At 46.3% G+C, this 12,368-nt stretch overlaps 2 protein-coding genes across 3 annotated transcripts in view; one reads left to right on the top strand and one right to left on the bottom strand.

The window, feature by feature from the left end:
* Positions 1 to 12,368, top strand: part of LOC123354240 (transcription factor HES-5-like) — a 75,425-nt gene that overhangs the window by 13,479 nt on the left and 49,578 nt on the right. The window lies entirely within an intron of this gene.
* On the bottom strand, positions 4,936 to 6,090 carry LOC123354244 (transcription factor HES-5-like). Its single transcript, XM_044996077.1, has 3 exons — positions 6,025 to 6,090; positions 5,455 to 5,635; positions 4,936 to 5,204 (listed from the first exon to the last, which is right to left on the bottom strand). Exons 1-3 carry the CDS (start codon positions 6,088 to 6,090, stop codon positions 4,936 to 4,938), a joined length of 516 nt encoding a protein of 171 aa, XP_044852012.1.

Below are 12,368 nucleotides of genomic sequence, written 5' to 3'. Positions count from 1 at the left end.
CTGGGTTTTTAAAGACCAACAATTTCAGTAGAAATTAAGCTTTTCAAGTACATCTCTTTCATGGAATTACAGGGGAGATCAGCCAGTGGTGGGTCATCTAATCATCCATTCTCAATGCAAAATGATTCCCTACCATAGACCCTCATAAATGTACCACAGGACAGGAGCCAACAGTAACTTTTAGAAATAATATTGTAAACTAGCATTTTGACAGGTATGTGCAGAGTTAATTTCCTTGGGAATTGTAGACAGGGAAAGTAAAACCTCCACATCCCCTGCCGAGCTTGCTAGAGAGTGGGATTTCTCTGGAGGAGTGGCACTTCTTACATGTGAGGGAAATCTTACCGCAGATAAGGGGTGGGGTTTGAAAGGGACTGACTGTTTAGCTGTGTCACTGGGTGGCTGGCTCTAGGGAAACAAAGATAAGAGGGCCTAGAGAAGCAGAGGGGCTGTCTCTGCAGGGAAGAAGGAAGAGTGCAGGAAGGAAGTGCGGGAGTTCCTGCCAGGGCTTAGTAAAAGAGTAGGAAGGCAGAGCAGCTCCCCAGGACAGGAGGACTGGTGGGTCCATCTTGAGGCTGGGCTGTAGATGCTGTGGGTTTGTGTGTGTGTTGGTTTCGCATTGGCAGGTATATCCTAGATGGGGAGGACTTCTGTTAAATGACTTAGCCAGAGGGCCAAGTCACCGCAGCAGCCGAACCGGGCGGCAGGGTTCTTTGAGATGCCCTGAGAGGGGGAACTGATACTGTGTTGTTCTAGAGGCACCCTAGGTCAGTGGGTGATGACCTCTAACACTGGTGCCGTCAGCAGGATCTGTGCTGTGAATCCCCTTTGCTTGGAGCGGAGGATGGAGGAGAGGAAGCCAAAGAGGAGCAGCAGCAGTGGTTAAAATAGGCGTATGTGGGGTCAGCAGTAACTACTGCAGTTCCTGTTCCCGCTTTTCGAAGTGGACAGATGGCACAAGCCAACCCAGGAAGTTCTCCTGGGGAATGTAGAGGCAGCAGGAGGCACTGTTGTATCTGCAAAGACGGCTGGCAATCGTGGAGGAGTAGCAACAGCAGCAGCACCTACTGGGGAGCCTGCAAATGAAAACATCTGTAGCCACAGACAGGGAGAGTAGAGAAGGTATACTGTGCCTGTGGGCAGCTGGGACACCTGAGGAGGGTTTGCCCCGTGTCACCATTGTTGAGATTGACTTTGGGAAGCGGAACACAAAGTTGCAGGCTGCAAGAGAGTGGCAGAGAGGCTCCTGCAGGGAAAAGACCCCAGGCCGGAAGGCTTGGGAGTGGGTTAAAGAACAGCCCAAGTGGGGTGGAAGAGCTCTTGTTTGTTTGGACTTTTGTTACACTGAAACCCAGGGGAGGGGGAAACTGAGGCAGGGTGCTGCAGTGCGATCCTGCCCACAAGCTGGCTGGACCCATAACAAATTCTATAAAACATTTTTATATGAGAGTGAATGTGGAAGGTGCTCAAGGCTGGCTTTGTGTTACCCAGTAAAGTCATGCTTGGAGGGGCTTCTCCCTCCCATCCTCAAATCTCCTCTGTCTGTCTTCCTTCATTTTCCCTAGCCGTCCCTAATCTCTGTCCCTGATGATTGAGTGGAGGATGGACATAACAGTTCTTCTAAGGTACCTATCTTCCCCCCTCCCCGCCACTACTGCACTATTTGAGCACCTCACCATTTATAATGTATCTTATCCTCCGCACACCCAGGGGAGTCAGGTAAGTGCTATTAACTGATTTTATAGATGGGGACTGAGACATAGAGACTGAGTGACTTGCCCAAGGTCACTCAGGAAGTCTGTGGCAAATCAGAATTGACCCCCATGTCTCTCAAAGCCCAGGCTAGTATGCCTGTGACCGTGGTGGACGATGCTGCTTCTGCTCAGGCACAGCAGAACTTTCTAACACAAGGGTGAAGCTCATCTTTGCGAGAGATGGAGCTTTCTCAGGGGCACAAACTCCTGCAGGCACAAAAGACCATCACAAGCCTCCCCACCTTTCACTTCTCTGACCTATCATCTCTAACAAAGACACAGAGCAGCGTGGGGATCCTCAAACCTTCAAAACCCCCTCCCTCAACAAAACACCTCACTACAGACACACTTCCACCCCATCCAGCACTTTAGAGCACAGATGAGAGAGAAAACAGGTAGCAAATGTTAGCCATGTCGCTTAATGCACAGCCATATATGCTACAGTGATGAGGTGGTACAGGAACCTCTATAGCAGGGGTAGACAACCTACGGCACATGTGCCGAAGGTGGCACGCGAGCTGATTTTCAGTGGCACTCACACTGCCGGGTCCTGGCCACCAGTCCGGGGGGCTCTGCATTTGAATTTAATTTTAAATGAAGCTTCTTAAACATTTTAAAAACTTTACTTTACATACAACAATAGTTTAGTTATATATTATAGACTTGTAGAAAGAGACTTTTAAAAATGTTTTTAGAAGGTATTGCTGGCACACGAAACCTCAACTTAGAGTGAATAAATGAAGATTCAGCACAGCACTTCTGAAAGGCTGCTGACCCCTGCTCTAGAGACTAGTACAGAATAGAATGCTGCCTTTGTGCTTCTTTTCCAGTGCCCAGGGAGTGAAATTGACAAGCCTTCTCTTCTAAAGCAAAGCACCTGTCAATTTTAATCCTCTGCCTGCTCTCAGGAACAAACATGGCTGGGGCAGCACCTAGGTAATGTTGCTACTGCACCCACATCTGTGGTTCACAAGAAGCCTAGCACCCTGGATTTGTTTAGCTTGGGTCACCCAATTGGTGTGGTGGAGTTTTCAGGCTTTTGTAACCGTTCATTTAGGAGGACATGTGAGATTTGTTTTCTGTGTTTGGGGGCCGGGGAGAGTGACAACGTGTCCCCTTTGATCCTGTCATATTTTTGTATCTCAACTAATAGGGTTTGTGTTAAATATTTTAAAGCTTGCTGGAGTGTGGCAGTAATTCCTGGAGGCAAACTAGCCCAAGTTAAAAGTGAATGGTTAATACAGAATAACATCTAGCATTCATATAGCAATTGTCATTCAGAGATCGCAAAGTGCTTTAGAAATGGTGGGACAACATTATCATCCCAGGTCTACAGATAGGGAAACTGAGGCACGGAGGTGCAGTGTCTCGCCTGAGGTCACTCAGCAAATCAGTGGCAAAGCAGGGAGTAGTACCAAAATCTCTTGATTCCCAGCCCTGTGCTTGATCTTCCTGGACTAACAACGCTGAATTTCTGAGCCTTACTTGGATTCCTTAAAGATGAGAGTGAAGTGCTTTTAGAAAACAAGAGAAAATAATCTGGAAAAGGAAATCCTTACCAGATTATATAGACTTGCAATTTTCCTTTTAAAGAAAGAAGGAGAAGCTTTGTGTTACCTGTGAGGACCAGCGTTCCGCCAATCAGGTGTCTGTGAACAGGAGTTGCTAACATCAAAACACCAAGTGACCCCTGAATTTTCTCCTATTAAAGGAAATGGGAATTTTGCCAGTGACTTCAATGGGAGCAGGTTTAGACCCTAAAGCAGAGCAAGGAGCTGAATTCTTCAGAGTTTATAAGGTGTGTTTCTTGCCCTGCAGGGGTGGGTAGCATGGAAGCATAGCACTCTGAACTCAGGGCTTGATAGATAAATTAATAGGGTTGGTAAGGGAGGGCAGTGAAATTTTTCATGATGTTTTATTTTTGAAGTCTGTGCATGGTTTGTTAAGGAATCTTACACATCTGTCTATAGCATTTCAGTTCACCTTTAATACACATTAGGCCTTTGTGACTTTTATTTTGGAGGCTTTTTCGTTTATCTTTTTAAGCCAAATCTTGCTCCTCTTCCAACTGAAATCTATATGTAGCTGCTTGCATGAAGTGTACGCACCAGAGTTAGGGTTTGCAGCATTTACAAACAGCAACATCCCCATATAGCCTCATTCTGTATATAGACTGAAAAAGGGGGGTGGTCTATTGTAATCTGAGGGGCCCGCGTTCATAAAGAGCACCCCAACCCTAAGCAATCTGGCTTGATTCTGAAAAAATGTTTGCTCAATCTCCCAGGATCCCTTGCGACTCTCCTCCCACCCCACACACTTCAAGTCCTGATGTTCCCCACACATTGTCCAATAAAATTCTCTGTTTTAATGACGTCAAACAAAAGATCAATGAATAAAAAAAAATTATTGACATTTACAGGGATGGAACCAATGTCACTTTCAACATCACATATGATGAACACGTGGCAACTTTATAAAAGCATGTTACGCTCATCAGCACATTCAGTCAATGACTGTAGAGTACACATTTGCCACCTCCCATCCCCACTATTTAAGATACACAGCAGGTACTTCCTTTACAAAAGGCATCAATTATCTCTCAACTGAGATTAACCCATGCTGCATGTTAAGAGAATTTCTCCTACAGTCATTCGTTATCATAATAACTTTGCACAAGAGATAATACTAAAATAGTATAGGAACTTCAGAAGCATCAATATTTCTGAATCAAATCTTTCACTCAAAAAGTAAAGGCTAGACTCTCTTTGTGATACAAATTGCATCCACAAATGCCCCGTCTGTCTGAAGGTCAATGCCTAATATAGGGCCAGAGCAGCTCCTGAATCAATGCCCATAGAAATCCATGAAGATTCCCATTGACTTCAAAGGGCATTGGAGAGAGGACCTTATTGAGCTAACCTCTAATGGAAGCCAATGGGAGATTTGCTCTGTAAAGTGCCAAAGGGCTTGACCCTCTATTCAGCTAGGAGCCACCCATAAGGGCAGCATGTTTGCTGCAGGATACAGACACCATCCTTCACTATGAAGGGAAACTACTGCCAAGGCCATTTCTCATGACAAACAATAAAACCCCCTTCTGGAAATCAAAGTTTCCTACTTTAAAGAGGGACCTTAAATCAAAGATCCCTTTGGTTTTGCAGCACACACACAAATGTCCAGTCTACCATGGTCTCCAGATGGCAGCAACAGCCATGGGGATGTTCTTCTGGGAAGGATGCTTCCTGGGTCCCAGACACGGCAATGAAGGTGGGCTGTACATGGGGGGTGAGCACAGGTTGTCTGGAATTGTCTGAGCTTTGCAGAAATGCTTGATCAGCCGGGCCTGAGCTTCCTTCTTAGACTCACAGTAGGAGAGGAAATGCAGAGCTTCCTTCAGGCACTGCAGGTAACCAGTGTTAAAATCCTGTTCTGGGCTCTTCTGACTGACCACTGGAAAATAAATGGGAGAAAATCAACCTGTTAATGGTCTGTCCAAACTCTGAGCAGTGTAAATACGCCTGAAGGGATCAACACGAGGGGCCACCTGCCACAAATCCTTGCTCATGTGGATAGTCCTTATGCAAATGGTCCCATTGATTCCTGCAGGAGTAAGGTCTACTTGTGTGAGCAAAGATTTGTAGGAGTGGGCCTTCAGGGAAGCCTCATTGTAAGTGAGTGATAAAGCATGCTGCATACTCACTTTGTGCCTGCAGCTGGCTCTGCTGGTTCAGGTAGCCGACGGCCACTTCCAGGATGTCGGCTTTCTCCAGCTTGGAGTTGGGCTGGTGTCTCTGGAACTCCTTCTCCAGCAGGAGTTTCAGCTGCTCGATGCTGCTGTTAATCCGGTCCCGGCGCATTTTCTCCACCACTGGCTTCCTGAGCTGTACAAGAGAAGGGCCAGTTTGTTAGGGATACAGGTGGATCCAATTTACATAATCTCCACTGATTCCCACCCATGTACATTAGGACAAATTTCTACTCAGTAGGAAGTCTATGGTCCTGGCGTGTCTGTCTGTCCATCCATCTATCTTCCTCTTTTACCTTATATGTCCATCTGCCATCTTTACGCCAATCTTTGTTCTCGTTCTTTAAATCTTTTTTACTCTATCTCTTTATTCTTATTTTCACTGATCTATTCTCTCTCTCCGATGTTCCTGTATAAAATCAGTTAGGTAAACACCCAACTGACTCTGAAGTTTCAGATGCATTAGGAGTCCCACTGAATATAACCTAACACACACTTTCCAGCCCTGTCCATTGTTTAACTTACTTTATTCTTCTCTTTTGGCAGCAGTTTCTCCTCCACATGGGCCATGAAGCTGTTGCTGGGAGCCATTCTTATCCTTGCCAGTTAGGGCCACAGATCTGTGGATCAGGGGTTCCTGTGCTAATCACAAGGCTGTGTGACTGCCTGTATTTATACCCAGAGTGGCCAAGCCGATATGTGAGTCTCAGGCTTGTTGCTGTTTCCCACACTCGTTCAGCCAATCCAGGCACATGGTCAAACAATAGAGGAGGCATCTATTAGTGCATGGTACATTGATTATAAATGCCCCAGAGAGAATAACCTTCTGCCCAAACCAACTGGTGGAGTGTGCAGTGTGGCGCTGCAGGGCTGCACGAGGATCTGGGAAAGCACTGACCCTCCAGCTGGTTGTCTGGGATCAATTGCATTCCAGAGTCACAGCATGTGCCAGTCATATTCATACTGGGGATGGAGGCACCGGTTCAGGGAAGGCGGGAAAAGGAGGGGGCAGTGACTTAAGGGTTAAAATAAAGAGTTCTGCATCCATCTCTCTGCGCTTTCTGGAGAGAGCATTGAACACCCAGCCCCGTTATCACAGAGTTTACCTGCTGAGCATGCTTCTTTGTAGAGTACTTGGGGTTTTCCCCAGTACTGACCGAACCGCAAAGTAAAATACTGTCTTAGTGTAAAATGACAAGCCCATTAGAAAAGCAGGTCTTAAGTGCTGAGGAGATTCTAAGTGATGACTGCTGGATGGCTAGGTGGGGGTGTGTACGGGGGTGGGTAGAGCTCATGGGGTGGTTGGGTAAGGGAGTGTCTGAGGATGGTTAGAGCTCATGGGAATGACTAGGTGGGGGGTATATGGGATGAGAGCCTATGGGGATGGCTAGCAATATCGCCCTTTTTCACTGTAGAGTGATAACTCAGATAGGCCGTCTGGTCCAGAGGATGAGGTTCCAGAATAGAATCCATTAGACTCTGCCACTAACTCACTGTGTGACCTTTGGCAAGTCACTTCACCTCTATTTCGTGGTCTGGAATAATAGCGCTTAGCTATCTTTGTAAAGGGCATGGAGACGAATGAGGAGTGTGCTTTTTTTTTGGGGGCTGAAATCAGCAAGTGCAGAGGCACCTAAGAATTTTTTTAATTTAAAATTTAAACTAACTTTTTTGAGCCTCAGAACTCTCTCTTTAGGTTCAGTTCACATTGGGGCAAATGTTCAGGTCAGTTCTGATTTTTATCCAATTGGATAAATTTAATCCCTGGGCATAATCTTAAAGGCAGCAGTGAAAATAGCATAGGGCCAGATCCTCAGCTGGCGTAAACTGGGATGGCTCCATTGACATATGATAGAGGGGTATATATGGAGATGGATTAAAGAGGGTTACACATGGAGCTGATCTCAGTAAAGCTCTGCTGATTTACACCAGCAGAAGATCTGCTCCATACTGTCTAAAGGATAGACATTCTTTCTCTACAAACGATGGGCATGGAACACAGAGGCAAGGCTGATGAATAGAGAAACAGAACTGTTTCTAGTTGTGGGAACTCAGCAATGGTTAAAGAAAGCCAGGGACTGTTGCCTATGTGGAAAACCCTGAAGTAAAGCCTGAATTGTCAGGAAGGGAAGTCAGGGAAATAGCCAGTTTCATGGTTTTCATTGTATAGGCCTGAATGGGCTTAGTTCTTTGTTAGGGACAGATGTTGTCCTCAGAGCCTTTTATTCCCCGTGTTCTGGGAAAGCCAGGAGATAGGTCATCTCATGGACATTTTGATCCAGCCAAAGGATTAAAACATTAGATAAGATGCAGCCCAGTGACAGTTCACCAGCACCACTGGCTTTTGCCAGCTCTAATAAGATGCTGCCCTTTTCCTTGCATCATTTCACTGCCCTGTCTCCAAAAGGCCATGTCTCATGTCATCTTTCCCAAAGCGCTGGAGTGATGGCAAGGGACCTTGAAGCTAGAGTCTGACAGGTAGTCGTTGTACCAAGCTGGTTAAAGAGATCTTCAGTGTCAAAGAGCATCTTTTTCCCAACTTCTGAGAGGCAGCCCTGACCTTTATTGCTGTATTATAACTGCTAGCCAGATGGTCTTTTGGGAGTTGGATTTTTTCCCTTGAATTCATTCAGGCTCAGGCACCGTCACTAATGTTGCAAGTAGTCGCAAGGCACACGTCTATTGTCCAAACAAGAAATGTTATCAATGGGGGAAAGTGTGGGAAACTCAGAGAAATTCAAACCCACACAGCTTGGTGCTAATAACTCCTTTGTGGAGCCTGCGCGTCTGTCAATGCACCGTGAATTCACGTGATTTTTCTCTGGGCGTCACTAAAGTGCTTGGATGGCCATGTGGGTTGGAGCGTCTCCGAGATCCTTGTTTAGCAAGGAAAGGGACAATATGCGGGGCAAGTCTCTGGTTTACGCACAGGGCTGGGATTCAGAAAATCTAGGCTTTGCCACTGACTCCTCTATGACCTTGGCCTAGTCCATAGATGCTGTTCTGCCTTGGTTTACCTTCCATGAAATGGGGATATGGTACTGACTTTCCTCAGAGGGGTCTTGCTACGACTGTCTGTGGTCTACCTGCAAGCCTCAGTGTTGAGCCCATCGTTGCAGTGCCTCCAGGGTGCCTTTCCTGCCTCTAGGGCAGATGCAGCAGGTGAGCGGGCAGGTGAGACAAGCTGAATATAGGACCCAAAGGAGGATGACTGTGTGAGAAGAGTCTGTAGGGAAAGTACTTCTCTGGAGATAAAAATGCCATGGGTGGCTTCTTCCTCCTACCCATGAGGGTTCCAGCTGGCAAATTCTCTTCTCCCCACATAGGGGAATCTGGCAGAGACCTCTTCTGCCTCACCTTGGCACTGCAGCTGGATGGGTGGTAAAAACCTTGCAGAACCTGCTTGGACTGCACTCCTGAAAAGGCATTTGCTTATACTTTAGGCCAGCCCTGTGTTAGCATCATTGTAGCCAACGCACTTAACTGACTAATGCTCTAAGGCTAAGCTGCCTAGAGTTTTAGAATGACAGGGTCAAATCTCAGCAGGTTCAACTCAGCTCTTCATCTTCCTGGGTAGATAGACTGAGTTCCATGTTCTACACTGCGTGAGGGTCTCTTGGATGAGACCTGTGGGGGAAAAATCATTCCTGTGCACCGTGCATGACCATTAACCATCCTTTGGCACTTTCTCTATGAGTAGCAGTTTAAACTGGTGGTGTTGGATAAAATCCACTCTGCTTCAGTGTGCTGATGCCCCCCGCTCCAGAGATGGTGTTATTTCAGTGGTCGTGTACTGTGCATGGCATATAGATTCTGAAGTGCTGTAGGGTGAAAGATGCTATATAAGACCTGACCTGTGGTCCTTAGGTAAAACTCCTCATTCTGGGCCAGATTCTGCCACTTTCATTCATGTTGAGTAGTACTTCACCCCACAAATAAACCAATGGAGCCACGTAGAATCATAGAATCTCAGGGTTGGAAGGGACCTCAGGAGGTATCTAGTCCAACCCCCTGCTCAAAGCAGGACCAATCCCCAACTAAATCATCCCAGCCAGGGCTTTGTCAAGCCTGACCTTAAAAACCTCTAAGGATGGAGATTCCACCACCTCCCTCGGTAACCCATTCCAGTGCGCTACCTTACGTAGTGTAAGTGTGGCCGAATCTGCCCCTTTCAGAGAACAAGACATGATGATCGGGCCCATTATGTATAATTAATTGTTACTATTCCATTATCTGGATGACTCCTCCTCTCACCTTCCCAATGCAGGATGCAGGTACAGGCCTTTTTAATGCTGACCAAAAAAAAATAAATGAGGAAGACCTTTTTTGTAATGCAGCTATAAACCATTCTCCCTGTATATTTAACCTTTTGGTTTCTTTTTGGATCAGCATTCTGAAACACTCATTCTTAGGTGCTTAAGGGAAGGCAAGCAGGTTTTGATCATTGGGGAACACAAAACGCGTGATCCAACCTGATCTGCATTTCCAAGGTAGTCAGAGGTGAAATCAGTTTCCCCAACTGCTTAAGCGAGTGACCCTGAAATATTCATGGGTCAATGACATATTCTCCTTACAGCAAGTATTAAAAATAATTAAAAAATTAAGCAGTTATTCTTTTTCTGCCTAGTGGAAATTCCCACAAGTCACCTCTCAGTATATTCAAGGGTGCACAAGAAGGATTTATTATTTCCTGGTATATTGACTCTGAAAGGCCTGGGGATTACAGCTGCTTTGCACATGAATAGATGGAGTGTGTTGTACAAAAGGCAGGGTCTGTAGGATAATGTGTTTGGATGTGGGAAAGCGCTGACCCTCCGGGAGAGCAGGCTGGTGCCTGATGGCAGGAATCAGTTACATCTCAAAGGAACACATTGCCCTGGGAGCAGGGGTTTATCAAAGCAGCCACGTTAGGTATTTATTCCCCCATGGCCCCCTTCCCCTCCAAAATCAGAGAGATCTAGTTCCATGCATCTTCCGTCCTCTTTCTGTGCGTTTTTAAAATGGCCTCAGTGAAAGGTGCCAGGTTGAAGTCCTTTAGTGATCCATAGAAACATGGGCACCAGCAGGGCAAACTTCCCTCCCAGCCCCAAGCTGGCAACGGTGAAAGAGACATGCATGGGTAAGGATTGGTTCTTGAAGGGTTAATGCAAGAATTGTGCCCAGCCGAGGCCACTCCTGCATATTCTGTGCATGGCACTTACCCTTCCGCATGGGCTGCCAGTGGCCCTTAGCCCTGCCCTGCTGCAGGGCTGCCAGGCAGTGTCATGGTAGTTAGTCTATAAGGTGCCACAGGACTCTTTGCTGCTTTTACAGATCCAGACTAACACGGCTACCCCTCTGATGGTGATGGTAGTTTAAGTGAAGTGGCAACCAAAAAGCTGTACTGACACCCCTTCCACACAGGCCACTGAACAGCCCTGGGATGGTAAAGCCTTGTTGACATTACTGACCTGTGCTTGATTTGAACAGGCAACACAAAAAATATATAGAGAGAGAGAATATACCTGTCTCATAGAGCTGGAAGGTCATCAAGTCCAGCCCCCTGCCTTCACTAGCAGGACCCAGTACTGATTTTGCCCCAGATCCCTAAGTGGCCCCCTCAACGACTGAGCTCACAACCCTGGGTTTAGCAGGCCAATGCTCAAACCACTGAGCTATCCCTCCCCCCAAGTGTTAAAGATTATATGAGTCTATTGCTGCTCCCAGTGACTTAAATGGGACGAGAAATGAGCCCTGTATCCCCAAGTAAGTAATTGGCAGCAGGTTTCCTTGGGCCCTTAACTTGGCCTGATGAGAAGAAGAGAGGGAGCAGCCCTCAGATCCTGAGCAGAAATGATCTCTGGAACATAGGAAGCGAGCAGATCAGGTCAGTGGTCAGCTAGCTCAGTGTCCTCCTGACACAGGCAGTATCTAGTACCAGATGCCAGAAACCCCCGTAACGGACAATCACAGGATAACCTGCCTAGAGGGGAAGTTTCTTTTTAACCCCATCAGTCAGTGGTTGGCTAACTGCCCTGAATCATGAGGGCTTCTGTAGCTTTTTCAATATTTCATTCTGTCTAATGTAACTGGATGTTTGCATGATCCATATCAATGACTTGTCCTTTTTCAATTATGTCAGGGGAGGTGCCCTAAATATTGTAGTCCTTTTTAGGCCTGAGTAATTCGCCAATATTCAGGCCTTGCTGGGTTGGTTCCATTAGGAAAAGAAATTGATGATGGAGTCAGGTCCAGGCAACCCTGTTTGTTTTCAAAGTCCTGTTTCCCCAAATACATTGAAAGCAAAAAACAGCAGGCAGTTTCCATACTTGAAAATCCAGGTCTGTTACTCCAGTGAGTACTGTGTCCAAAAGCAGCTCTGTCTCACAGCTTCCTCCCAGAGGCACACGCACTACTGCTTTTCTTGCTTTCTGTTGGCTTTCTGCATACAGACTTACAACCCAATCAGTCCCCTAAACCCTGCATTTGCAATCAGTGCCAGGGAAACCCTTCAGCCTACACAGCTTACTTGCCTTGCCATGTGAACCATGGCCTTGAGCCATGGCTTCCCGCTATCAAGAGACATTCAATTGTTCCTTCCATATAGCATGAAAGAAAGGTGCTTAGCATACCCATCAACTTTAATGAGATCTGTGATTTGTCTCTAGATCAAAGACCCACTGATGGCAGTCATTAATTAACAATACACACACATACATTTTGCAGAGTAGCAGCCGTGTTAGTCTGTATCCGCAAAAAAAACAGGAGTACTTGTGGCACCTTAAAGACTAACAAATTTATTGTAGCATGAGCTTTCGTGAGCTAAAGCTCACTTCTTCGGATGCATCCGAAGAAGTGAGCTTTAGCTCACGAAAGCTCATGCTACAATA

The sequence above is a fragment of the Mauremys mutica genome, chromosome 21 (assembly GCF_020497125.1).
Source record: "Mauremys mutica isolate MM-2020 ecotype Southern chromosome 21, ASM2049712v1, whole genome shotgun sequence".
Lineage (NCBI taxonomy): Eukaryota > Metazoa > Chordata > Testudines > Geoemydidae > Mauremys > Mauremys mutica.
Note: the sequence above shows the minus strand (reverse complement) of the source record. Positions and strands in the feature narration are given on the sequence as shown.

Coding starts and splice junctions, on each gene's coding strand:
- LOC123354244 (XM_044996077.1), bottom strand. CDS start 6,090: ATGGCTCCCAGCAACAGCTTCATGGCCCATGTGGAGGAGAAACTGCTG. Junction 5,636..6,024: donor TGCCAAAAGAGAAGAATAAA/GTAAGTTAAACA, acceptor TCTCTTGTACAG/CTCAGGAAGCCAGTGGTGGA. Junction 5,205..5,454: donor GAGCCAGCTGCAGGCACAAA/GTGAGTATGCAG, acceptor TTTATTTTCCAG/TGGTCAGTCAGAAGAGCCCA.